The sequence below is a fragment of the Rhynchophorus ferrugineus genome, unplaced genomic scaffold, assembly GCF_030347505.1.
Source record: "Rhynchophorus ferrugineus isolate W39M unplaced genomic scaffold, kcgeb_rfMv2 rfM2, whole genome shotgun sequence".
NCBI lineage: Eukaryota > Metazoa > Arthropoda > Insecta > Coleoptera > Curculionidae > Rhynchophorus > Rhynchophorus ferrugineus.
Window position 1 is genome coordinate 15835816 of NW_027472581.1, and position 26953 is coordinate 15862768.

At 33.7% G+C, this 26953-nt stretch overlaps 2 protein-coding genes across 4 annotated transcripts in view; one reads left to right on the forward strand and one right to left on the reverse strand.

Annotated features, from left to right (window-relative positions):
• Positions 1–26953, forward strand: part of LOC143189967 (E3 ubiquitin-protein ligase RNF19A) — a 115626-nt gene that overhangs the window by 81361 nt on the left and 7312 nt on the right. For both annotated transcript variants that reach the window (XM_076393993.1, XM_076393992.1), the window contains exons 6-9: positions 2133–2347; positions 16876–17020; positions 17397–17533; positions 17594–17691. In XM_076393993.1, the coding sequence (XP_076250108.1) occupies positions 2133–2347; positions 16876–17020; positions 17397–17533; positions 17594–17691 (595 nt within the window). The remainder of the gene's footprint in view (positions 1–2132; positions 2348–16875; positions 17021–17396; positions 17534–17593; positions 17692–26953) is intronic.
• On the reverse strand, positions 21688–25218 carry LOC143189971 (uncharacterized). Of its 2 annotated transcripts, none has more exons than XM_076393997.1 (6): positions 24973–25218; positions 24376–24601; positions 24189–24315; positions 22935–23204; positions 22342–22882; positions 21688–22286 (listed from the first exon to the last, which is right to left on the reverse strand). In XM_076393997.1, exons 2-6 carry the CDS (start codon positions 24588–24590, stop codon positions 22165–22167), a joined length of 1275 nt encoding a protein of 424 aa, XP_076250112.1. In that variant the 5' UTR covers positions 24591–24601; positions 24973–25218; the 3' UTR covers positions 21688–22164. The 2 variants fall into 2 exon arrangements, with proteins under 2 accessions (XP_076250112.1, XP_076250113.1); XM_076393998.1 differs by having other exon boundaries at positions 24376–24616; positions 24973–25107.

The following is a 26953-nucleotide window of genomic DNA, read 5'->3' on the forward strand; positions in this document are numbered from 1 at the left end:
AGTCCTCGATGTTCATACAATTGGCACGTAATATTTTATATAATTTAAATTCCCATTCTCTGAAATTATATCAATTCTAGCTGAAAAATTATAAAATTAATGTTACTGACAGGTAATAATTTTGATTCAATTCATTGATTTACTACTATAACCGATTGCTAGAGCATTAGATTACATTCAGGGCAACAATTGTGACTATGGCAAACTTATACCTACTTTAATGCCTGTAATAACCAAATTAGATTGGCTGCAGGACGCAGTTTGGGGAATTTTACTGTTATTGCATCACAACTAAAAGAAAGCTTATGACTTGATAGCTTTTTTTTAACTGTCACCTGAAATAAATATATTGCAATTTATGCCTTAGAGAAAAATTTTAAAAAATGAAATAATGCCTGGGAGTAACAGGAGTAGCAGTATATAGATTATTTTTGCGCATATGGACAGTAATCAACCATAGACATCAAAAATGGTAATTTTATATTACTCGCTTCCTAAACGTTAAACTTAAAAAGCTTATCCTGGAATTATATGCAAATATAAAAAATGGGTTCATATAATACGAGGGTCACCATTTATATTTCGGGAATAGGAAAAAGAAAACAATTAGTTAAGCTGCGAATATATTTTTTATTGTTTTTCAAAGTACTCGCACTTTTGCATACACTTAAACCAATTTTCAAAGCATTTATTCCATTCCGAATGAGGTATCTTCAAAACATGATTTTCGAACGCTTCAATAGCTTCTTCGGGTGATGAAAATCGTTGACCACGCGGTTTATTCTTCACGGATGGGGAAAAAAAGAAGTCATTGGGTGCCAAATTTGGGCTGTACGGCGAATGACCCATCAATTCGATGTTTTGAGTGCTCAAATAGTCTCTTGGTTAAGCCGATGTGTAAGAGTTGTTCTTGTTTGTTTTCCTTATTTCACCGAAGACTTCTGGCAAACAAATGGTTGGGTATCAATCAGAATTTACCGTTCTACGGTCCTCTAGAGACACTGTTGACCAGAAATGTTGTTGACCACAATATGACCAGTTTTCCCGAAGAAACAGGCCACCATTTTCTTTGAAGTGCTTCATGCGCGACCAACTTTTGTTGGATTTGGTTCATCTTGTAACACCCATACAGTTGACTGCTGCTTACTTTCGGGCTCATACGAATATATCCATGATTCGTCACCTGTCACGACTTTATAAACGTCTTTCGAAGCACCGCGATTGAATTTCTTAAGCATTTCTTTGTACCAATCGAGACAGGACTTTTTTTGAGCGATTGTCAAATTATGTGGGATCCAACGCGAACGTAACTTTCGCACAGCAAGTGTTCATGTAAAATCGCATATATGCTGGTGGAACTAAAGCTTAGGGATGCCTCAATCTCACAATAGATGACATGACGATCTTGCTTAATCATTTTCCACACAGCATCGATGTTCTGGCACAACAGCGAACTACGACCACGATTGAATTCACTAAGCCAGCAATACACGGTGGTTTATGCACGGGATTGATGCACTCTTGTTGTAATAATCCACGTCGAAAATCGTAAAAAATCATCGCACGAAAATGTTCACGATTCAATTCCATTTTTTGCCGAGACGAAACTTTCAACTAAATATAAAATAAACAAATAGGGCCCATGCGACAAAATATTCTGAGTACGTATATCGTCAAAAATGTCAAACTTTACGATGGAGCCGTCAGATGGACTCACATGACAACAGTGTTGCCAATTCCCGAAATATAAATAGTGATCCTCGTATAACATAAGTTTGTGTTCATCAGGACCTGTACAAATATAGTTTTCTTTAGGAGGTTTTATTCATTTTCCAACAAAAAGTTTTTTATCTGATAGTACATTTAAGAATATAGTGTTCATGAAATTGGTTGTATTTTACTTACTTAACCTAATACCTGACTGAATTTTGTATTTTAAAAGAAAATATTTATATTTATGCTTTTTATATCTCGAATACACTATAAAATATTTCGGACTTTAAATACGTGCAAGATAGTAATTTGTAATTTGTTTTTTAATTAATGTAAAGTATGTATTTTGCCCAGCTCTGGTATTAAATATTGTCTTCAATTATATAGTCTTCCGAGTATATAGTGTTGGTAACTTTTAGGTGGTGTCCTGCACCCGACTGTAGCTTCGCCGTTATAGCATCAGAGTGCGCCAGCTGTCCGAAATTGCGCTGCGAGCGACCAGGCTGCGATTCGTACTTCTGCTACCACTGCAAAGCCGAGTGGCACCCGAACCAGACATGTGACGCTGCAAGGGCCCAACGCTCCCCAAATATTAGATCGTCTTCTATAGCTTATAGTTTGGATTCGCAGCATAGTAAGTATTCATTATCATTCCTTATCTCTTGCTATCGATATTTTAAAAAATATTGATATTTTTAAGAAAAAATAAAAATAGTGAAATATTACCCTAAATTTTTTTTTTCTAAAGAGTAGTAATATTTTTGATGGACCTCAAACATTTAATATTACCAATTTTAAAGTTTTATTAAAAATTATATTTAATTTATTTTGAAAAAATATCGAAGAATAGCGGCTAAAAAATATCCACATTTTTTCGGAAAATATCGATATTTTTCTGCATCCCTAGCCTGTACCTTCGTACAAATAATGATTTATCAAGTTGTGACTACTCCAAATTCCAGTAGTCTTCGGCTGAGACCGTACACCCTAAATTGCAAGCTTCTATGTAACTTCCAGTAGAACATATTAGTTCACATCAATTGCTGTCCGCTTTTGGTGGCATCACAACCTCAACAGCAATGTCTGTGCCAGTAATCCATGAATCAAGGGTATTTTTCAAAGCATTTGAAAGTTATGGCTAGGGATCTTTGAGCACCTTCAATCCACCTTATGTGACCTTACAGCTTCAGCTGCAATAATTTGTCAGTCTTCTTTTCTTGATAATATATTTTTTTTGATCAGTAAATTAAATTTGACTAATTCAATAAATTTTTAAATAAGTGATCTTTTTGATGAGCCTTGTTCTTTCCCCGAAAATATAAACGAAACTATCGACTGAAAACAGTCACAAAACTATGGAAACAGTCGATAGTCAAAAAACTAGCGCACTAGATTCCACTTTTTTTTTCAATTCGTGATGTCAGACGAAGATGTACGAATCCTTTCCGGTATAAATTGTGAGAGGGGAAAGGACGGAAATAATTACTTGGAGCAGTTAATTTTATATGTGATATTATTTTCCAACGGTGGTATAAACGAGACGGAGATGTATATATACCTTCACTTACTACTAACACGTAAAAAATTGTGTGTATCTGTAAAAAGGAATGAAATTTCACTATGGAATGGTATAATTCCACATAAATGTTTATCGTATTTTAATATGTTAATTACTATTTTTAAATAATGTACTATAATAAATATAGACAATAAAATAGTACTTAAACAAAACCTAAAAACTAAAGATGTACAGTGACCATAAATACTATATAAAAATTAAACATATACCTAATCTTAAAAAAAACTAATCCACGACCTATGAAATGATATAATTGCTTTATTTATTATTGAACGGAAATATTTTTTAACAAAAACCAAGAGAGTAATAGAAATATTATCTATTATTGCCATAAAAACAGTCAAAATATTTAGTTACTATTTATTATTCACAATTTTAATCTTTTTACCCTATTATATGAATAATCTTGAATAATATCGTACCAAAATGCTATAATATTAATAAACAGTATATTGTTATTTAAAAGCAAACTACCAAAAAAATCATAAAACTACATATATTACATATAAATCTATGTAAGCATGAATTGGGTACATTTATGTAGAGGTCGCGGTTAGGACGACAGAGCCAGAACGTTAATCAGTCGAATGAAGCTAGTTGAATCAAAAATAGTAACTAAAAGTACACGACTGAAACAGTCGATAGAAAATAGTAACTAAAACGGTTAGACCGAAAATAGCGACTGAAACAGACAGTCGATAGTAAAAAGTAGTCAATTACTAAACAGTCGATAGTTCCCAACACTAAACGAAACCCTTATATCTAGACATCTCACTCATCACATCTTCCGGTCTGACATAAAAGCACCGTTTTTCTCATTTTGAACAAGCATGGCCATATCAATTGCGCGATATAACATATATAGAGGAAACCAGCACTAACAGTTATACACTCTCTTATTTTTTATGGAGTCTGTGAAATAAGAGAAAATCGGAATAAATTAAACAGTAAAATACACACAATGAATTATTTAATGTTTATTTTCACTGTAGTTTGTTGAAAACTTAAAAAAAGTCATAAATAAATTTCATAAAATCTTCCATTCCATTCCACTTCTATTGTCGTCTTTAAATATATTTTTAAGAAGCTTTCTATTTCTCATAATTATGTTCCAGACTATTGTCGTTTTATGGCGACCTCATTTAGACTTTTACGATGTCGAGTGATAGATATAGCCAATAATTCTTGACAAATTCTGTGTTACCATTTTTATAATCCTTATAATTAGCTGCATACACATTATTACTGATTTGACTAATTTATCTTTAGATTTACATAAATATATTCTGATATAGCAATTTGGCTAATAATAACAATAGAGTGTTTCAAATTGAGATTGAGGTTGGTTTATCATTTACTTTTATGGCAAAACAATGACCAACAGTTCCTAAATCATCAGAACTTAATATATAAACAAAGTATTGTCCATTTATAGTCGCTATTTTTTTCCCATCTTTCAGGCAGTGGAATCTGTATCATCTCGAAAGAACGATGTATCTTTCGAGGCTATTCACTAATCAGCCCATTTTTTCTCTGCTTAGACAGGTCACGACTCATATATAGGAACAAGAAGGTTTAGAAATTAGAAGGAGCAACGTCTGAAGAATGCAGCGGGTGTAGTAGTACCTCTCCTAAGTTTTCAGCGGTTTTGCAACATGTAGTCGAGCGTTATTACGCTGAAGAGTAACACTGTTATGTCTTTGTTCGTTTTCAACAAACTCAAACGCATCGATAGTAGTCAATAGCGATCCGCGTTGGTGCATTCATCGACTAATGGCTTTAAATCCTCGTCTTCAAGTTTTTTCAGCTGTCCAGAACGCTCTATGTTTTCAGTGTTAAAATCATCACTTTAAAAACGTCAAAATAAGCATTCACATGTTGAAATCGATGGAGTATAGTTGCCACAAGCTTCACACAACATTTGATGACCTTCAGCCACCTATTTCTTCAAATTGTAGTAAAAAAACAAAGCTTACCGTAAATGTGATTTGCTCGGTACAAATTCATTCAGTCATTTTCAACGCACTGGAACAATTTCTTGTTCATACTTCGACGAGGTGGCACATACTGAAAAGTGAAGGCTGTCAGTGATGCTTATTTAATACACTGTCTATTAAATGCTTTTAATCAATTAATTTATAGGCCTTACAGTATACCTGCATACATCTTTATACTATAATAAAACGCTTTATATCAAAACAAATATAATCAGCAAACTAATGTTGCCAGAGAAATAACGTAAACCACTTTTTCCTCCCTTCCCAGAAAACGTCATATTCTAATTGAAGTAAAATTAACTCTGTGTAAAAATCCATTTAAGTCAAATCAATAGCTAACAGTTAATAGCATTGAAAACAGTTACGGTTCAGGTTATATGTTGACATCAAGTTTGAACATTTATGAGTATTCAATCCAAGAAATTTTGGTTGTACTCTGGTAATATTTTAACTTTAAAAATACATTGTCGAGAAAAATTAGAATAAAATATATTATCAAAATAGTCTCTATCTTTTTCCTTTGACCATATGGCCATACCATGTTGAAAAAAAACCATGTTAGTTTGACAGCGATCCAATTATCGATTCGTTCGCCTTCTTCAGCGTTTAGAAACTGTGTGGAGGTTAGTGAAGCTGCTATGTGCTGTATAATTTCACATTCGAGCATAACAGTGTACCTTTGAAAACTTTTGCAACCTGTGGTTGAGCACTGTCATGCAATAGGATGACTTTGCTTCTGTTACTCGTTATTGCTGATTTTTTTTTGCAACAATACGCCTATTAACTTGTTCAATTGAAGTTGCTAGATATCTGATATAGATTTTCATTCGGTTTTAGCATACAGAAACCCACTACACCTTGCTTATCCTGCCAGATGTCAATGTGTATAGCTGTCGTTTGGGATTGTTGTAGAAGTTCGTTATTCTTCATCGTCCGTCACAACATGCCACAGAAAGCTCTTCTTTTTTGCCTAACACGCAATGTTGAAATGACATTTTGAGTATTTCCTTTAACATTTGATAAATATCTAAGAGCTATGTGAAAGTTTAAGCTGGGTTTTCATCTAATAAGTATTGCAATTCACTGTCTTCCAACTTTTTTGGTACTCCTGGTCATTCTTTATCATTGACTTCGAAACCACCTGTAGGAATTCAGGTGGACCTGTTCGGTCTTTGGGTGTGTATTGATTTTGTTTGTGCGAACATTCGCTGCTACTTTGTGAGAGGAATTTACACAGGGACAGAACACCCTGATTGACATAAAACTTGCTTATTTCTATGGTAAAGACTTCATATCGACAAGAGGATAGACAGGATATCAGGTTAGGTTAAGGTTATACCTTATATAAGTGTGAAAGAAATGAAGTAATAAAGGTAGTCGTGCTGGTCTTTTATACCGCGGTACGCACGGTACCAATCCTCCAATGGCATTTGACGGTTGGCTAAATCCAGTATTAGTGTATTTGCGGTGGCTAAAGAGTTGTAGCGGTCACTACAACATAGCGGCACCTAATATATTTGTAAACTAAACTACACCGATCAAAATATACGAAAAGTATTCATTAAATAAGGTAAATATCTTGTTGGGGCATAAATACAACAATTTTAAAGCTTTTAAATGACGGTAAAGTTTAAGTGAAAATAATTTATCTCGCAATTTATCGCTCCAAATAAATCATTAGCTGCGCATCCACCTTATGTGTGTTGTAACGTACGGTTTAAAGTAAAATATCTAAAAACGGATAGGCGATTATGGATGTTTTTGTACCACCTAACGCATAACAGTTTTGTTATTCGGGTCAGTTTACGCTGAGAGGTATAATAAAAATACACAAATACGTCAAAACGATGCGGAAAGTAATTATGTGCATATTTGTCTTTAAAAATAGTTCGGCATAACGATCCATGTCATGTAAACATGTAGCGTTGGCGTCGGACCATCGGACAATGTTTACTTTTTTTTCCTGATATTTTATATGGAGCAATTTATTGTATCTAAAAAAAGTAAAAAAGACTTTCGCAATTTTTTCTCCTGAGATTCTTTCTATGCGTTATTTTCTATAAGGGCATCTTTGAAGATGGTTGATATATCTGCATTTCAGTCAAGAATCAATTTTCAATGACTCTGCCGGATAGTTCTGCCTTAATTTAAGCGATTGGACCTGGGTTATTTTTAATTTAAGGGCATCGGTAGCTTATTGATACAGATCTAAAACTGTCAATTCGTTAATATAAGCACCGCGACAAAACTTTAACACACTACACAATTTTCATTACATACAACTCTTGATGTTGACACAGCAATCAATTATTACTTTTTCATCATAACTATGAAAAAAAAAGTTAAATACAGGTGAAATATTATAAATAATCTAAAAAATGTAATGTCATGTGTTGTAAACAAATAGCAAATATAATAAATAGGTCTGAAAAAGTCATCAGGAATTACTTAAAAGATCCCGAAAATTGTATAAAAAAGTCGACTGGCCAAGGATCATAAATGATAGACAGATACTCGGAATATTGCGAGTTCCTTCAAATTCTATGCTGGAGCTGACGACATTGCTTATAGTACAGCTGGTGTAAAAATAAATTTAACAAATTTTCAACGTCTCCTACACGCGCTGAAGAAGAAAGGAAGCTTTACAGAAATCACCTTTCAGTGGAAAACATAAGAAAGAACGCTTACAATTTGCCGGAGAACATATCTCATGGAAAGAGTGGGGTCAGTAATATTTCGTCATGTATGAATAGAAATTCAATTTGAAAGGGCCTGATGAATATAATTAGTATTTATATATGTATAAGTATAAGTAGTATTACTATCATCAGAATAGATCTGCCGGCTTGGTGGTGCAGTGGTAATGGCGACACGATGGTCCTCCTGCTGTTGCTATGATAGCGGATTCGAATCCTGCTGGGACCTGGTCGTGATGTTTGTGATTGTTCAACATTTGTGTTTGTCTTTAGGCCAGAATGCAAAATCCGACAAGGATAATGATCCCAGTCACGCCAGTAACCAGGCTGGGTAAGACCGGATGTCTCCCGGATACACTCCAAAGTTAGTTTAATGTCGAGAACAGTGGTTCGGACTTGCGTTAAACAATATTTTCAGTCCAGATAAACCCTAGTAGGTAAAAAGGAGACTCTAAAATATATTTAAAGAAAGAAAGAAAAGATCATTTTAAGTCCTAGTCAGTTGTGTGGAGGAAATGTTATATATTAGGCTGCTATAGGATTTGAAGAAGAGATGGAAATAAAATGCATTTCGGGGAAAATGAACAGTTGGCCAAGTAGGGAACACAAATTGTCGGTGAGATTTAATATTTTTCAGCAAGATAAGACTATTTTTTAGAATACAATATTCATCAAAGTAATAAGCGCACTCCCGTAGTTTGAATATTACTGAAAATTATTGAGTTAAACTAGTGTGTGTTCTGGTACACAGTTTAAACGGTCCACCTATAAGAGACCTACGTACCAAAGTACATTGGGTATAACTTGCCGGACATTCAACGATTCAGTTATGCTGAAAGAAGTAACCAAGGTTATTAAAGTTGATATTAATCCAAAGAAATCACCAGGCTATGACTTAAAACCATACCTGGACAATTGCTGCAAAAACTACAAGAGAGAGAGAATTATAAAACTCACCAACTTGATCAATGCAGCATTTCCATTAAAACATGTATCAGACGTTTGAAAAATGGCTGAAATTATCATGGTCCCAAAACGGAGAAAATAACCCAATGCAATAAAAGCTTATAGACCTATCTCTGTGCCACCAGTGAATATCTAAGGAATTCGAAAAACTCCCAAAAAAAAAAGAATAAAATCGATTACAGAGCGAAAACCTAATACCCATCAGTTTTGGTTTGTTAACAAACATTCAACAATTAACCAGGTACATAGAGAATGTAATTAAAGAAGCCTATGAAGGTAAAACGGTCTTTAGATGGTAAATAATTTAACAATGTTGAACAACTACGAAAAAATGCTATATGGTAGAAAATGTTTGATCAAGATTATGATTATTTTTACATGACTGTGCTTTAGTTTTGGCGCAATTTTACACGGAATCTATAATCATACAAATAGCTAAAAGCTAATGATTTACTTATGAGTGTTTAAGTAAAAAATATTTAATTTAAAGTTTTCTCGCGGAGTCTAGATGATGATGTCTACCGTGTAGTTATTCTACAGAACCACATATATGTACCAAGACCACATCAACCATTGGGTCCAAAAAAATCATCATTTAGACATGCTGATCTTTGACGTAACTTGTTATGGTGGCTACAAATTGGAAAACACTACAAATTTATATTATTTGAAAGATTTTTTACTTATTATAGATACTGTACTACTAAAGAATAGATAATTACTAGATGTAGATGAAATAAATTATTAGGTAATTAAAAAGCTATCGAGTCCAAATTGTTATAAATAAATATTTCTCGATCTGCAGTAGCATTTCTTAAAACTGTTGCCGAAAAGCTTTTTAAAATGTTCCAATAACTCAGCTATACCAACCATCTAACTATTTCTCTATTTCTACAAATATCATATATTACAATGTCACTTATGTTTTATCAGGAATGTTTAAAATGGTTCGAATTAACAACACCGATATTTAATTAGCATTTTTAACAAGCGCCAATAATGGGTATAAATTAAACGCAATTTAGAAATACCTGAAGCCATAATAGTGAATATTATCTTAATAGTTGATAATGCAGTACAAATTCTATAAAAGCTTCCAGTAAATATATGACGCTTTCTAAGTTTATGTTGTTCTTAGTGCATCCGAATAAGTTATTAATTTACAAATAGTTCACTTTAATTGCAGTATTATATAGTGTAAACATGCAAATAAGTCATGTGTGAATATGGCTACATAATTTTGAGATTACTTCTCATTAGGTGCCTAAATGTATTTTGATCACCGATATATATTGGTGAAAAGTAGTAATATAACCAATGTATACGGACGTTTCATTTGAAAAAATCTGTTGCCAAAGCCCATTAGAAAACACTTTTAGAAACTTATGGAGGATAGAATACAACTACGATGATATAAATCTAACATATTTAACAGGCCAATTGGAAAGTCCCTGGCCTACCATAGTAAAACACATTTTTTTGGAAAAATTAGTTGTTTTTTTTATTCAACATAATTCCCTTCAAGGGTGATACACTGATTATAGCGACCCTCCAACTTTTCGATACCATTTTTGTAGTACGATTTGTAATTTGCTTCAAAATAGGCCTCAGTTTCGGCGATCACCTCTTTATCCCAGCGATTATTCTCTTGAGATCTGAGAAAAGAAAATAGTCGCTGGGGGACCCATCTGGAGAATACGATGGATGAGGAAGTAATTCGAAGCCCAATTCATGGATTTTTGCCGTTGTTTTCACTGACTTGTGACATGGTGCGTTGTCTTGCTGAAGCAGCACTTCTTTCTTTTTCTTCAAATGCGGCCGTTTTTCGGCGATTTCGGCCATCAAACGGTCCAATAACGCTATGTAATAGTCGCTGTTGATGGTCCTTTTTTTTTTCAAGGTAGTCAATGAAAATTATTCCATGTGTATCCCATGGACATCGGAGTGAAATGATGGAACCATGTTTTATCCATTGTCACATATTGACGTAAAAACTAGGGTTTGTTACGCTTGATCATCTTCAAACACGGTTCAGAATTATCGACTCGTCGTTGTTTTTGGTCAAAAGTGAGCTCGCGCTTTCTCATACCCAAATATTCTTGAATGATATGATGTACACATTCAGTTGATGTTTTTAGAGTGTCTGCTATTTCATTCAATTTCAATTTACGGTCATTCAAAATCATTTTGTGGATTTTTTTAATGTTTTCTTCGGTAACAACCTCTTTTGAGCGTCCTCTGCGTTCACCGTCTTCGGTGGTCATTTCACCACGTCTAAACTTAGCATACCAATCCTTGATGGTTGATTTTCCTGGGGCAGTGTACGGAAACTCGGCATCAAGCCAAGTTTTTGCTTCAACTGTATTTTTTCCCTTCAAAAAGCAATATTTTATCAACAAGCGAAATTCCTTTTTATCCATTTTTTTTACAATAACGAAAGTTAGTTTAGTTACAATGTAAATTATGAACCAAAAAAACACCAGAAGAACTGAAACCGGACAATTTTGAAATCTATTGAGTGTTTTCCAGTGAACATACATACTCCATCAGTTAAAAGGTGTTCATATTGACCTCGAAACTGTGACTTCAAAATAACTGACAAAGAATGATCTGCTCAACCAGATGAATCCAAAGATCTAATTCAAGTTCAAATGCTAGAGTTATAAAATGTCGAACTTATAAATGTTACAAAATCACTTCAATGCCATTTCTAACCATGTAACAGCTTTATTTTTATGAGGAAAAAGAATCAGAAAAATACTAGCTATATATATATATATATATATATATATATATATATATATATATATATATATATCAATCATATTCACCAGCAGTTGACGGTAGTGTACATAATTTAGACAATAGAACCTTCAGTTTGCACACAAAAATGTCTCAAGATTAAACCGCAGCTATGGTATATTATAATCGTACTTATAGTCACTATAATTAATAAAAATGTGCCAAACTGCTTTTTAAGACGAATGCAATAGTAATGAGAGCTAGGTCAGGGACTGTATCAACGATGTGACATCATTTCCAAGCTAAGCTCCAATAATTTCCCACGAGTTATGGCATATATGCGAGACCTTGCATTGTCATGATGGAATTATAATGGAAAACAACGTTGTTGTAATTAAAATGTATGTGGAATATGTTAATTTTTACATTGTGCATTGATGATCATTATAAACTAACATATTTGTCTTTTTTGTAATATAACTTTAAAAATTACCTGCTGTTGTCAGATGTTATGAAGAAAGAATGAATAACAACACATAAACAATCACTTGAAACATATATATATATATATATATATATATATATATATATATATATATATATATATATATATATATATATATATATATAAAATCCAGCTTGGTGGCGCAGTGGTAAAGGCGATGGGACAGTCCTCCTACTGTTGCGATAGCCGCGGGTTCGAATCCGGGGCATGGTCGTAAATTTATGTTTGTGATTGTTCTAAGCAAGAGTGTAAAATCCGACAAAGAAAATGATCGGAGTCACGCCAGTAACCAGGCTGGGTAAGACCGGATGTCTTTTGGGATGATTTCTAAAGTTGGTCACTCGCCAGTCGGTAGGTTTAATGCTGAGGTTCGTGGTTCGGAGCCCACGTTAAACTTTAGGCCTAGTCCAGATAAACCCATAGTTGGTAAAAGGAGACTTTAAAATATATAAAAAATCAAAATAACTAATTTCTTAACCTGCTAGTAGAATAGGACAATTTAGAAAATTGGTGTATTGGTAAGTCCCACATAACCCGGTTGAACTTGTCACTCCAGGGCAAGTCTCCGCGACCAGATATGCGTCATCCATTCCACTGCCTGGTTTTAGGCCGGAACAAAAAAAAAGCTGTAAAGGCGACAGCACAGTCCACTGTTGTGATAGTCGCGGGTTCGAATCCTGCTGGGGCATGTTCGTAAATTTATGTTTGTGATTGTTTAATATTTATGATTGTCCTAGACAAATTTTATTGTAGGAGTCTAAAATTCGTCAAGGAAAATGATCTGAGTCACGCCAGTATCCAGGCTGGGTAAGACCGGATGTCTTCTGGGATGATTTCTAAGTTGGTCGCTCACCAGTCGGTAGACTTAATGCCCAGGACCTTGGTTCGGAGCCCACGTTAAAAGGAGACTTTAAAATATAAAACAAATGAATGGTGGTGATTTTGTGGGACATCAAGTTGGCTGATTGTGACAACCGTGTAATTTATTTGACAGTATTTTTAATAAAATATTTATTTTACCCCTACATTATAAATCAATTGATCTTATTATTCATCTATTATTATTATTATTATTATTAATTATTTATGTGTGTACTATTTGTAGTGGGCACGATATAAGTAATTATTATTTCTGACGTGACGATTTCTGACGCATTACCAATATCTTTCGATAAAGACATGTGCAACACGTAAACAATAATTATTGAAGTACCATTTTAAAAAACAAACAAATTACCTTTTCGATTCGACGCGATTCGACATTTATCACCTCTAACCACAACAGAAAGGAAAATTGAAATTCCTTAAACGATTGCAAAATTTGTTTACACAGCAGCAACACCCGGCTGCATAATATTTCACAGTCGGCGACCTTGAACGAAACATTTCGAACGCATCGTTTTATTTGTTATTCGCCATATATCCAGCGATTTTTATTGCATTACAATCGTTTAACGTCTATTATTATATCAATAACCAAATAAGTACCGATAAATAATTCGAAGAATTTTTATCGTTAACTATTAAAAGGTTTAATATTCACGACCCAATAAAAGTCTTTAGTGTCGATTCGTGTTTTGTCTGCGAGGTTCAATCGTCATCCGGAGCATGTGATGACTAAGGTTCAGACAATTTTTCATTTTTCACCATCGGTAACGGAAATTTCAAACATTCTTAAGATATTGGAGATTATCGTTCTGTTCACATAGACAGAGTTCGACCACCAATAATTTGGGTTGGCAAAATGCGTATGCGCACATCCAGTCAATCCATGCAATCAAGACATAATTTTTAGTGGTTACGCGTAGGAACACCTGACATGCGCACAAGAACTTGAATTTGTGTCGATGTCAGTTGTTGTAAATTATTGAAAGGAAAAAAAGTAAAAAAGGAAAAAAATAATATATGAGATAAAAATGTAATTTATTATATTTATTTTATTATTGTGTATACATTACGTAATAACATCAAGAACTTTTTATAAAATTATTTAAATTTAAAATATATTATTTTTATAGGAAAAAAAAGAAAATAAAACAATATGCAAATAAACGTAAATTTAATTATCATTATATACACATTACAATAAGAAACCAAAGTTGTATTTCTATCAAAATATGCCATAAATTATTTTTCACGCCACGCATGAGGTAGAGTTCTATGCGCACTTTTTCTATGATAGCATCCATTGGAATTTAGCTGCAGTTATATTACGTAATAACATCAAGAACTTTTTATAAAATTATTTAAATTTAAAATATATTATTTTTATAGGAGAAAAAAAGAAAATAAAACAATATGCAAATAAACATAAATTTATTTATCAATATATACACATTACAATAACAAACCAAAATTGTATTTCTATAAAAATATGCCATAAATTATTTTTCACGCCACGCATGAGGTAGAGTTCTATGCGCACTTTTTCTATGATAGCATCCATTGGAATTTAGCTGCAGTTATATGTCTATCTCATTTTAACAGAAATGTCTCATGTCAATTTCGAGTCATTTTCATGTCCTACACGTGTTTTGATATATTCTACTGCACATTCTCTCATCCCTTATAAATTATTGATCGATTAGATGTATAGTCTATCCAAAATAGCAGTGAACTCACGTTATCAAGATGTATAATGTATTGCCTATTACCTTGCCTATTAGTTTGTAAATTCGTTTAAATACTAGACAGTGTTTTCCTTCTTACCTTATTCTAATTATAAAGACTATGTAATGATGAAATGTATAAAAGCCGTAAGTAGTTTTTTCAATATAAACATAATTAACTAAAAGTGAAAGTTAAGTGCGGTAACACTGCGACGTTTTGACTATTTTGGAGAGGCTATAATAACATTTTTACCAAAATTAGAACAAATTAGATTTTTTTGTTCCATCTATATAGCCTTTCTCTAGAAACTGACATGAAAGCAAAATGTCAACGATATCTTTTCAAGAATTCAATCAATCAAGCATTAATTTTAACTATATTTTTATCAATATTATCAATTTTTAAGAATACTTTGAAACTATTTCTATAGATATTTTGTTAATTACTTTATTCAAGAAAATACAACTTTTGATCATTTTTAGGAAGTGCAGATAAATTACTGCCCATGGCTGGCTTGATTTTTGCAATAAGCCAATTATTTGCGGCTATTTCAGGAATAGGTGATTTTTTTCCCTGAATGTTTGGCATATTGCCTCATACTATCGGAAGCAAAGTTAGTCAAAATCTCAATTGTTTAATATTTTCACCGTCTAGCTTTTGAAACAAGTAGATTCACCTAACCTGTTATCTGTTGAATAAAACAATGCCTTTCTTAATAGAGAAGAATTGAGGCTATCATTGTAACAATAGACATCGAAATGAATCAACACATGTCCCTGTCAAATCTAGCAAGTCATATCCATCTAATAGTCATATACAGTTTCATTATTAAAGTTACCAGACACAATGGGTGATTACTAGATCTGTTAAAAAGTGATACGCATCAGTCACCAGTTACGATTTCGTCACTAGCAACCAAATAAAGTAATCAGAGTGTACTCATTATCATTTTGTAAAGATGTGTACGAGGGTCACTATTTATATTTCGGGAATTGGCAACGCTGTTGTCATGTGAGTCCATCTGACGGTTCCATCGTAAAGTTTTGACGCTTTTGACGATATACGTATTCAGAACATTTTGTCGCACGGGCGCTATTTTTTATTTAGTTGAAAGTTTCGCCTTAGCAAAAAATGGAACTGGTCAAAAACCACCGTGTATCGCTGGTTTAGTGAATTCAATCGTGGTCGTATTTCGCTGTCCGACGAGTTTCAACCAAAAGACGCCAGATTGTTCTTCATCATGACAATGCGAGCTCTCAAACAAGAGACTATTTGAAGATACCTCATTCAGAAATGGAATAAATGCTTTAAAAATTGGTTTAAGCGTATGCAAACGTGTATCGATCATCGTGGCGAGTACATTGAAAAACAATAAAAATATATTCGCAGCTTAACTATTTGTTTTTTTTTTCCTATTCCCGAAATATAAATAGTGACCCTCGTATATGCGCGTGCTTATAAAAAGAGATATTTGATTTCTGTTAAAGAAACATCTGTCACCTGGAAAAATATGGCGAAATATCGCTTCCTCCAGTGTTAAATTTCGTCAAATCACAGCGATTCGTTATACCACAATATACGATGCTTTGATGGGTTATTATGCAAGGTTATGCCTTATGTAGTTAGGAAATTGCTTGATTAATAGCCGCTGATGCTGGTTTGTTTAGTTGAAGGCGAACAAGCTCGTATATCAAACCTGTTCGGGAATATCTGCCTTGTTGAAATTAAGACAATGCGGTTAAAGCCACCGAATTGATTCATGGAAATTTTCGTAAAATATTTTGCTAGGACTAAAATTATAACACACAAACATTTTCATTTTCCATATATCGGCGTTGATGAGAACAATACACATATTTAAGTTCAGTTAAATGTTTGAGTCTTGAACTTCTTACTGATTCAAGCTATAAAATTTAGTAAAACTAATAAAGAAGTTCAAAATAATGTTTCTGGAGTGGAGAATAAATACACATTGAAATATTTTCAGTTGTTTTAACGATTCCATGCCAACTTAATTTAAAATTTGCAATAGCACTTTCATACTATACGTTTTTCTGTTTATTCTAGGGGATGATATAAAACCATGCCCTCGCTGCCAAATCCTGATAGTAAAGATGGATGACGGTTCCTGCAATCATATGATGTGCGCCGTTTGTGGGGCCGAGTTTTGTTGGCTGTGTATGAAAGAGATTAACGATCTGCATTTTTTAAGGTGAGTTTATAAATGTAGCTACACTAATTAATATTGTTTGATCACTTATGACTATCGAAACTAAGTTTAACACTATCAGAAACTAGTATCAAGTATCAAAAATAAATAAAAGTATCAAAATCAAAAAAAGATTCCCTTTATTTGAATAATAAGAAAATGTATTATACTTAAAGTTTCTTACTGATTAACACATTTGAAAATTTTGGATGAATCTCTTAGACATAATGATTGTTTGATCAGTTTTGTTATTGATCGAATAGATCAAAGTAACTAAGGGTCATATTCCAATATTGGTCTATTTTTTAATGTTTAATTTCTCAATTAATTGTAAAAATGAAGTGTTCCTACTTGTCAACTTGACCTTTTCGTTTTACAGTCCATCAGGCTGCACCTTCTGGGGCAAAAAACCATGGTCAAGGAAGAAGAAAATCCTTTGGCAACTGGGTACATTAGTAGGGGCGCCAGTTGGCATAGCTCTAGTCGCAGGTATCACTGTACCTGCAATGATTATTGGTAAATCGCCTACTCTAAAATGCCCTCCCTTTCATTACTAACATCGCTTCATTATTCCAGGCATTCCAGTTTGGGTGGGCAAAAAACTGTACGCCCGTTATAAGACTGCAAACAAACATAAACGCAATGCCGCCATCGTAGCTGGAGTGTTCGCATCGGTAAGTTGTCGTCAGTAATTAGGTATTTACAAATATCCCTAGTGTATCAATGTCTCATTTACGGACATTCACCTCCGTGAACAACAACAATAACAATTTTTAAACGTAAATAACTACCTCTAATTTTAAATTCATAAGTTCGTACACCTTGTTCCCGTTGTAAGAGGTAGGAGCTCATAAATAATCTTCGTTCTTATTTTTTTCGTTTAGTTACACCATTATGCTTATATCTGAAACCAAGAAAATGTCGTTAAAACAACCTATAATTTTTGTAATTAGATTTCATACATTTAGTTTACTTTATGATATAATTCAGCTTATAATTTGTTTTTTCTTACGCCATCATCCTGTATAATTTTGGTATTATATAAGGGAAACAATTATCTAAAATACTTTCTCCTGTAAACCATTTCATCACCTTAATACTATATAGTGACAATATTATATAGTAGCGATATTATTCGACAATGTTGGATCTTTATAATTATTCATGTTCAAAAATTAGTTCGAAATTGACAGTACATCGGTGTTAAATGCTCGACCAATGTCATATTTATCATTAGTGTTTGTTAGCTTACATCGCGTTAATAGCGGTTAATATACATGTATAGAAAACCATTGGTATTGAGGTTAAATTAGGCAACATTGACATCGATTTCATCAAAGGTTGTACCATTTTTATAACGCTAAAACTAGTAATTGAAATTAATTGCCCATAGTAAAGTTTTCGAAAAAATAATTATAAAATAATGGTTTTATTTTGTATTCGATACGCGTATTGGGATAAAATTTTAAATTATTCCCATTGTTTACAGAAAACTAGGTTTTTATCATCGATATTCCACCGTACTTGAGATCGTCGCAACTAGATGGCGGCAGCGACAGAAACGCTATCATTTAAAGGTTTCGCTTTATAAGGTTTTAATGGAAAAGTTAATAGCCTATTTAAGGCAACAGTACATGCCGGGTTTTATGCTAGCACTTCATGAGCAGTTTTAAACTCCGGGGGAGAGATAATGATTGACGGCTCTGTGGGAAACATTAACTAGGTCATTGCATCGACCGAGAACTTTAAAAAATATCTACTTCCATTGATGTTATATGGGAATAACACGAGAGCCGAAAACTAGGTCTAGGTTTGCTCGTAATTAAATAAAAAGGAAGGATGGCGTAATTAATTGCATTTGCTGCTATTTATCGGATGTATTACATCATATTTTAGTAGGGATTTTTATTGAATTGAAAAATATATATAAATTTATTGAAGTATTAATATTTCTATGCATTTTTTAAGTAGTAAAATGTTTTTTAATAAATGGGATTTATTACATGAGGGTCAGAGTACCAAATTATATACATATTTTTAAGGTTTATTGTTAGGGCGCTTAAGGAGGTCGAGTTCTGAGGAAAGCGATTCGCCGAACAGGGAAATAAAAACATTCTAATCCTGCTGACAGGCAATCTGTCGGTTCAACAACGCCATTGTTACCGGTTGCCGTAAATTGAAATCAATAAACTTTACACGTTCGGTAGATTTGACGTAAATAATCGAGCACAAAGCAAAATAAACCGTCCAAGGCGTTCGAAGGCATCGCGCGGTGATAATGCATTCACCGCCAGTGAAATTAATTTAACCCGCTCGAACTGAACAAGCTTTGACCATACGTGTTCTGCGGACTTATGGACCTACGACAGGGTCGAAGGTTTTTTCTTTGCTAGTTTTTACCAAAGCTTCCGTTAGAATTTACACTTTAGAGAGTGATCAAACAATTAAAAATTATATTAAAATTCAGTAAAAGTATTGTAAAAATTTATAAAAATTATGATATTACTTGTATAATAGTTTACCAACATGACTTTTCTAAATCATTACTGAACAACTAAATCAAGAACAAAGAAAATATAAAAAGACTGATGTGCGACGTTGCCAGTTCTTGTAAAATATATGTATGTTTGAAGAATATAATATAAATAGAATAAGCTAACTTAAGCTAACATTTTTTGATACTGATTTGATATGCATTCATTCGTTCATCTTATATAACAAATGTAATAAGAAGAAGCTTTTATAAACATTTAATTTTAAAATAATTTTAAAAATAAAAAACAAAATTGAATCCAGTTTGCAAAATTGAAATAAACATCGAATAGATACGCACCCCGATTGAAATGTGTCTCTTCATATTAGAACTGCTACAAAAACTTTTACTACCCATTATTTATAATCAAAATATGAACGGTACAGCAAAAAAGAAACTCTAAACAGGTACAAACAACGAAGAGCTACTAGACCTACTGACTCTTACCAATGTTAGGGTCAAAACAAAAAGGGCAATCACGCAGAAACTGCCGAATGGCTGGGACCAACTAGAAACTGTTACTATCAATTATTCATGACACTGTCAAATTCGATAGTTTTGACATTAACAAAAATATATATACCAAAAAGGGATGGAATACATATTCATTTAATTCGAGTCAAGCAATTATCAATATAAGAAAATAATTGCAAAGATTTAAATTAGTTATATTTGTCGAATTACGTGACGTTGAGGCCGAAGGTGATTTTCTGAAACAAATGAATAACGATTTATGAGCGGCAGAAATAACAATTTTTCTTGTCGTGTTATTTTGTTTTGTTTCCCAACGAAACAAATATAAGAAATATATTGCATGAATATTTATATATTCTGTTTATGTTTGAGACTAAGGCTATTCATTCAAAAATGTGAATATTTTCTAGATGTCTATTTTAAATAATCTATACGATTATTTTACTATTGGATTTCTGAAGATTCTAAGCAGCAAAAAAAAGATCTGTTGTTGTCACTATCACATAATTTTTAAAATCAACCAAAAAATAATCTATCCGAACTAGCAGTGAATACACGTCATCTGAATGTATAACGTCAAAACGGTGGAATGTTGCTGCTTTTAACGCTGATATTTTTATTACCTTAGCTTCGATATATAACAACATTCTAATATAAATAAAATAATGAAACAAAATTATTATAAAACAAAATTTATTTTAACATTATATTACACCTAGTGCATATATTATATATTATTATAAACTAGAGTTACTTAAACAGCCACAATAGTTTGTAGGTTAGAGTTAATTTGTTATATTTTTACATTGAACTATTTTCTAAACGACCTATAGTATCTCCTGGAGGCCTAATCCGCGCAATTAATAAGTAATGTACTTTATTTTCATTAGAACATATTTACCTTTTAATGTTTAGTTCTTGTTTCCTTAGTTGCTCTGTTTCTTCTTCTGTGTCTAATGGAGTTCATCCAAACCGAATGGTGTTATTGTAGACATTTCTTTCCAAATATCCAAACAATTCTTGCCTATATATATTTCTCGACCTACATGTCTGTTGTGGTTATTTATTGCCACATCTCATAACAATTCTATTTAATTAAATATGCAGTAATAGGGAGGAAGACGTTACACTCTGTGGCCATATTATTCAGCCATATGATTTACCATATATATTAAGCCTTTCTTTTATGTTTATCAAGTGGTAATTGGAAATATTTCACTTTTTAACGTGATATCTTAAAAACTTAATTTATAATTTGTAAGCCTATCCTTTGCTGCCCACTTGTTGACCGAGCTGATGAAGAGCAATATATCTCCAATGAATTATTAAAAAATTCATTCTATCATTCTAATTTTTACCTTTTTCCATCAAGTTTTGTTTTCTTTACACTCTTTTTATTAACGTCTTGTCAAGGGTGGCCTAATGTTTCATTTTGAAATACCCATCTGTACACAAATTGAAGATGACAAGACACCAGTGTATCTCTTTACTGGAATAGTGAGAAAAAAAATATTGTCCGGTATTAAAACGAATTTGGAAATTGCAATATGCAATACATTATGCATCTTGATGACGTCAGTTCACTGCTATTTTGGATAGACTATAGTCTTATTTATGGGTTTTCTCATGTAGATAGGGTTAATTTGTGAAGAAAATTCATCAATAATTACATATATGTTTATTTTATATATAACTGTCTATAACATGTATATATGTCTAAAATTGAAAATGATACCATATGATAACACAGCAAACATCAGCTTAATACAAGATTGGCACAGAACAATAACCGTAATGTTCAATCGATCCCGAAGCAGGTTTGTGCTTGAAGCGATTAAAATACTACGAATTGGCAACAGCGCAATACTAATTGGCAACGTTTCCCAGGCTCGGATTCAGGCGTAAGACGTTTTGGTTGACGGGGACGTACCTCGCGACCTTCCCGCGTCTTCTATGAGGGGATAGGACTAGACTAAACGAACGCGTTTGAAATCTAGTTTCAATGCCATAGTAGGAGCGGAATTAACACATTATTAGTACTATAATACACTTGGGACACTAGTAATTTGAAAAAGTTCGTTTTTTTTTTGTTTTCACAGCTATTTATATCACCGATAGTTCCTACGAAGATGGTGTCTATTTAGGTGCTGGTTGTGGACGAGGCCACCTCGGCCTGGAGCAGTCCCTCTTTATTTAAATCCTGGAGCAGTTCGATGAGTCTTTCTTCCATTTGGGCATTTCCCAATGCTAGGTCGACGGAACCTTTGAAACAAGGATTTACTCGTTATTGTTGTGTCTGTTTTGATATAACACCTACCTATGCAGAGGAGCAACGCCAGCAGTTGTCCTTTCTTGAAATCCTCGCCCAGGGTCTTCCGATCGTACTTCAAGGCTTCCTCTATATCAACTTTGAGCTTTCGACATGTATCGGTCAATTTTTCCCAGTATACATCCAACAGTTCGTCGGTATGATTCCTTCTCAGGTCCGCCGACACGGAACTGACCAAAAGCAAGGAAAGATCGTTGGTCGGTCGACTGTACGTCACCATCTGCCAATCCAACACCGCACACTCGCACTTGCCGTCCACTTCGCGGAACATCAGGTTGTTGCACCAGAAATCGGTGTGCGTTATGAGCGCCATGGGTTCCTCGGCGGCCAGGAGGTTCTCGATGATGGTCTTGGTGTGCGGGCGGAGGTCGTTCAAGGCGTCGAGCACGTCCTGCAGCTCGTTCTTGCTCTCCAGGAACTGGAAGAGCTGCGGCAGGCCGCGTTCGACCAACTGCTGATAGGAATCTGACGCTCGCGATGTCTGGAAGAGAAAGGGATACTTTTCCGACAGCGGTTTACCTTCACTTATCTGAAACACATTCTTCGTTATGGTTTGGTGTAAAACTATGCGGACACTTTACCTTAAGCGACAACGACAAGGCGTGAACCTGCGCTATGGCTTCGACAGCCGCCTTCGCTTGTATCAGATCGAGACCCGCGGAAAACTCCACCGATTTGAAACCGTTGGGTTTGATGTTCTCCAGAACTAGGACAGAAGATGGCGGTGTTAGTTCGGGTTCTGTCTCGCCAGCGCTATAATGGGCATAATAACATTTCGGTATCGGTAAGGTGACGTTCTCCGAGTCGTCGATCAAAACGTCGTTCTTGAAAACTTCTAAATCGGGAACTACCTGGAAAAAATATAAAACATCGCATAAAAACGAAATGGTCAAGATACATTGGTTGTTATACAACTAAATATACATCAATTTTAATACAATGTATTCACAGAGTTTCACTATACATCACGTTGCGTATTTAATTGACGTTATCTGAATTAGGGAGGTCGGCCGTGAAGAAAAATCTCGGAAAGAAAAAAATTGATATATCGTGTCAAAAAAAAATCAATATTTTTAATAGACCTTTAAAATCAAATACCGGAAAACGTCATAAAGTTATATGCATATAATTTAGTAAGAATTCACTGAACCTTTAAATTTAAGTGCCAAAGATTTAATTTTTAAAGCTTATATATTTATTTTTATATATTTTATTATTCATATTATATTTTTGACAAAATATCAAAAAGTTTTAGTCAAAAAAATATATTGACTAAAAAGTATGTAACTATTAGTGTAAAATTTATTAGAACCTAAGATACTTGATTGGTGCAGTGGTAACGGCGACAGGACGGTCAAGGTGTTCGAATGCTGGGGTCATGGTTGTAAATTTATGTTTGTGATTGTCCTAGGCAAGACTGTAAAATCCAACAAGGCCAATCCAAAATGATCGCAGTCACGCCAGTAACCAGGCTGGGTAAGACCGGATGTCTTCTGGGATGATTTTTAAAGTTGGTCACTCGCCAGTCGGTAGGCTTAATGCGGAGGACCGTGGTTCGGAGTCCACGTTAAAAAGTAGCTCCTGTCCCGATAAATCCTTGTTGGTAAAAAGCAAACTTTAAAATATATTTTAAAAAAGAACCTAAGATATTCTGGTGTGAAAATTTGTTGTTTTTAATTTTGAAGTAGTACAGCTTAAGAAAAAATCCCAAAATAAAAGTTCGATACTCTCATTTACAACTATCGATGCTTTTTTGAAAAAATATCTATATATCTGTGAGTCATCATTGAGGCTTAACATCATAACCAGATGGTCCGAAGAGGTTACCGACTTACTTGAGTGTAAAATTTGATTTCCCTTAAATCAAACTGGGCTTCGGTTACGAAAAACCGACTGAATGGATCTTGAGGTAGTAGCTTGATGATGAAACTGAGAGAGTGAGTTGTGCCACCTGGGTCATCCCTGTTCGAAAACAAAATTTCATTAATTAAAGGTTATAAATTTGATTTGAAAGAGTTTTACCGAAGGCTATATTTAACAGTGACTGCTAATATATCGGAGAGGACGCTTTCGCCAGTTTCACAACCTGGTTTAACGGAAAAGTCCAGCACTACTATATGAGCTGGGTCAGCGTCTTTGTGGTGCTCCTTAAGAACTGCTTGGAGACATTCCTCAGTGATGGGCCAGTCCGCACAGGTACTAGTTGCACCACTGCTATCTTCTTCGCTATCAGACATTATTTAGTTCACTGAAACATTAACTACTACTAGTCATTGCTACACTAGTTACTGTTCTTAAATTAATATTAATAGCTGCCACTTGTTTAATTATTATTTATTCGCTTAATTATTCTATTTCGTGTATTTTTAAACTCGATTTTTTTGTGAGTCATAACCTAATTAAGCAAGATGCCTTGCATGTAGCTGTATATCCATTTATAGAATCTAAATCTAATCTAATCTTTACGTTAAGTTTTTTTGTGCAATTTAAACTATGGATTTTTTTTTAATTAGCTGAAATATCCATTTAATCAGTAAAATTCCGTAAATCATACGAAATATTCAGTCAATAAGTTATTTACATACATATTAAAATAACAATAACTATATAAAACTCTACCTGCCAGCGATTCTCTTTTATAATTTTTTATTCGAACAACAAAATGTTCCACCAAAAAACAAACAGTTCGTGGAACGCGGATAGCGCGAGGCCGCGGAATTAAACAATCGAAACACGCCCTTTCGATGATGTTCTCTCGGTACACGATGTTCGAAAGGCGGTGTGGTGGTGGTGGTTTGCTGGAGCGAGCAGTGGATCAGCTTCTGGACCTGGATACGCCCCACCTAGATGCCGAGCGGTGACTACGCTTTGGAGAATGGCTAGACGGGAAAGGAGACCGACGGAAACAACGTTGCCGTTGTTCGTCGCTTTCTGATATTTGCGAATGAACCTGAAGGTCGAGAATTAAAAAATCCGCGAAAATCTAAAGAATGGATTGTTGGGAATACTAAATTGTGGGAGATTGTTAAACGTGTAAGAATGTTTAATAATTCTACAGAATCAATAAATTTAACTAAGCGTAAATTAAGCGTTCGAGTAAGATATTTAACAAAATGTGTTAAAATATATTTTAAAGGTTAATCCTTTAATAATATGCATTAAGTGGTTCAAAATTTAAATTATTTTTGGAGGTATATTCTTAAAGGATTTGAAAAAAATGCCCTCTTTATATTTTCGTATATTTGGGTCCGAAAAACTCGGAAAGTAATAAATAGATTGAACTGATTTATGAATAGACATAAAATGTTTACACAACGTTGCATTTTAAGATAATAACATTTTTATATACTATATTACGAAACGTCGAACGGAAATTCAAAATTCTTAGCATGTTGGCTATGTTGACTTATGTCATAGTTACGTTGCCATGGTAACCGTTATCCTGTTAACAGTCGCTATGAAAGAAATTACATTTTCAATTCAAAATTGATAAAAACCTTGTTTTTATAGTTGTATCCACAAAACTTGAAAAGTAATCAATGAATTCGTTTAAAATTTAAAAGCGTTTTTCTAGATTTAGATAAAAACGTTTTAAAAAACAAAATGATTGAACACGATTCTAGAAAGGATCAAAGGATTTTTAACACAAACATTTATATTTTTGAATTGATTTCACTTTTTGTGATGTCACAAAAATTATAGTTAAGTTCATGAAATTCATATAGATTTGACAACGTGAAACATTAAGCGCGTCTTTTGCGGTGTATGCGGCAGAGGGCGCTACGGGTCGACGGTGCAGGGCTGCACGTCGTCGAAATGGTAACCCCTCCCTTTCATCCCCTCTCTCGTCATCCCCCCAGAAAATGTTTCGAGATAAAACAGAATGGATGGATTAATTAGTCGAATGTCATGCTCCAACCCTTCTGAACACGAAGGGACGATAACGTCTCCATTTATGTGCTAATTATTGCCGTATGCAAAATAATATATGTTATATAATAATATACAACCATTTCCGAATATGACGAACAATAGCTTGTTGCAAGACATATCGTCAAGTCGATTTATGATAATGTGGTCAAAGGTGCGTAAACGCATCGTATGTATGCTATTTTAAAGTCGTCTATGACGTCTATTATTATTACAAAACATAAAAATATAGAATGGGAACTCAAATGGGCACACCCATGACCATGTTTTGCACGTCCGAATCACAAGTGGGCCGTAGGTAAAAAGATTACAGATTTCTTTTCTTTGTTTCCATTTAAAATTTTGTCACATATTTGTTTTTTTTTTCTTTTTTTATGTATAATTGTAAAGAGATTTGTTGTTATGTCGTTATTTTTGTAGCTTTTAAGGTAATTTTTATTAATTTAAATGTAAAATCATAATAGGAGTGTTATTTTCCTGGATGTGAAATTTCAAATAAAATTAATACCAAAAGATTCTGCACTAGAGCAGACTGTAAAAGTAATAATAAACTGCAGGAAACCTCTTCGTACATACAGTTTTCGAACAAGAAGGTTTATTATTTGCATTTTAGACCGACCAGATGATTATGGATTAATTGTAATTTTAATACTAGTAAGTCTTTCATTAA

Bases quoted from the DNA above. Each gene is read 5' to 3' on its own strand.
- LOC143189971 (XM_076393997.1), bottom strand. From the start codon at position 24,590: ATGTCTGATAGCGAAGAAGATAGCAGTGGTGCAACTAGTACCTGTGCG. The intron at 23,205-24,188 runs GTAAGTCGGTAA...TATTTTTTCCAG, and splicing joins AAATCAAATTTTACACTCAA to GTAGTTCCCGATTTAGAAGT. The intron at 22,287-22,341 runs GTAGGTGTTATA...CTTGTTTCAAAG, and splicing joins GGCGTTGCTCCTCTGCATAG to GTTCCGTCGACCTAGCATTG.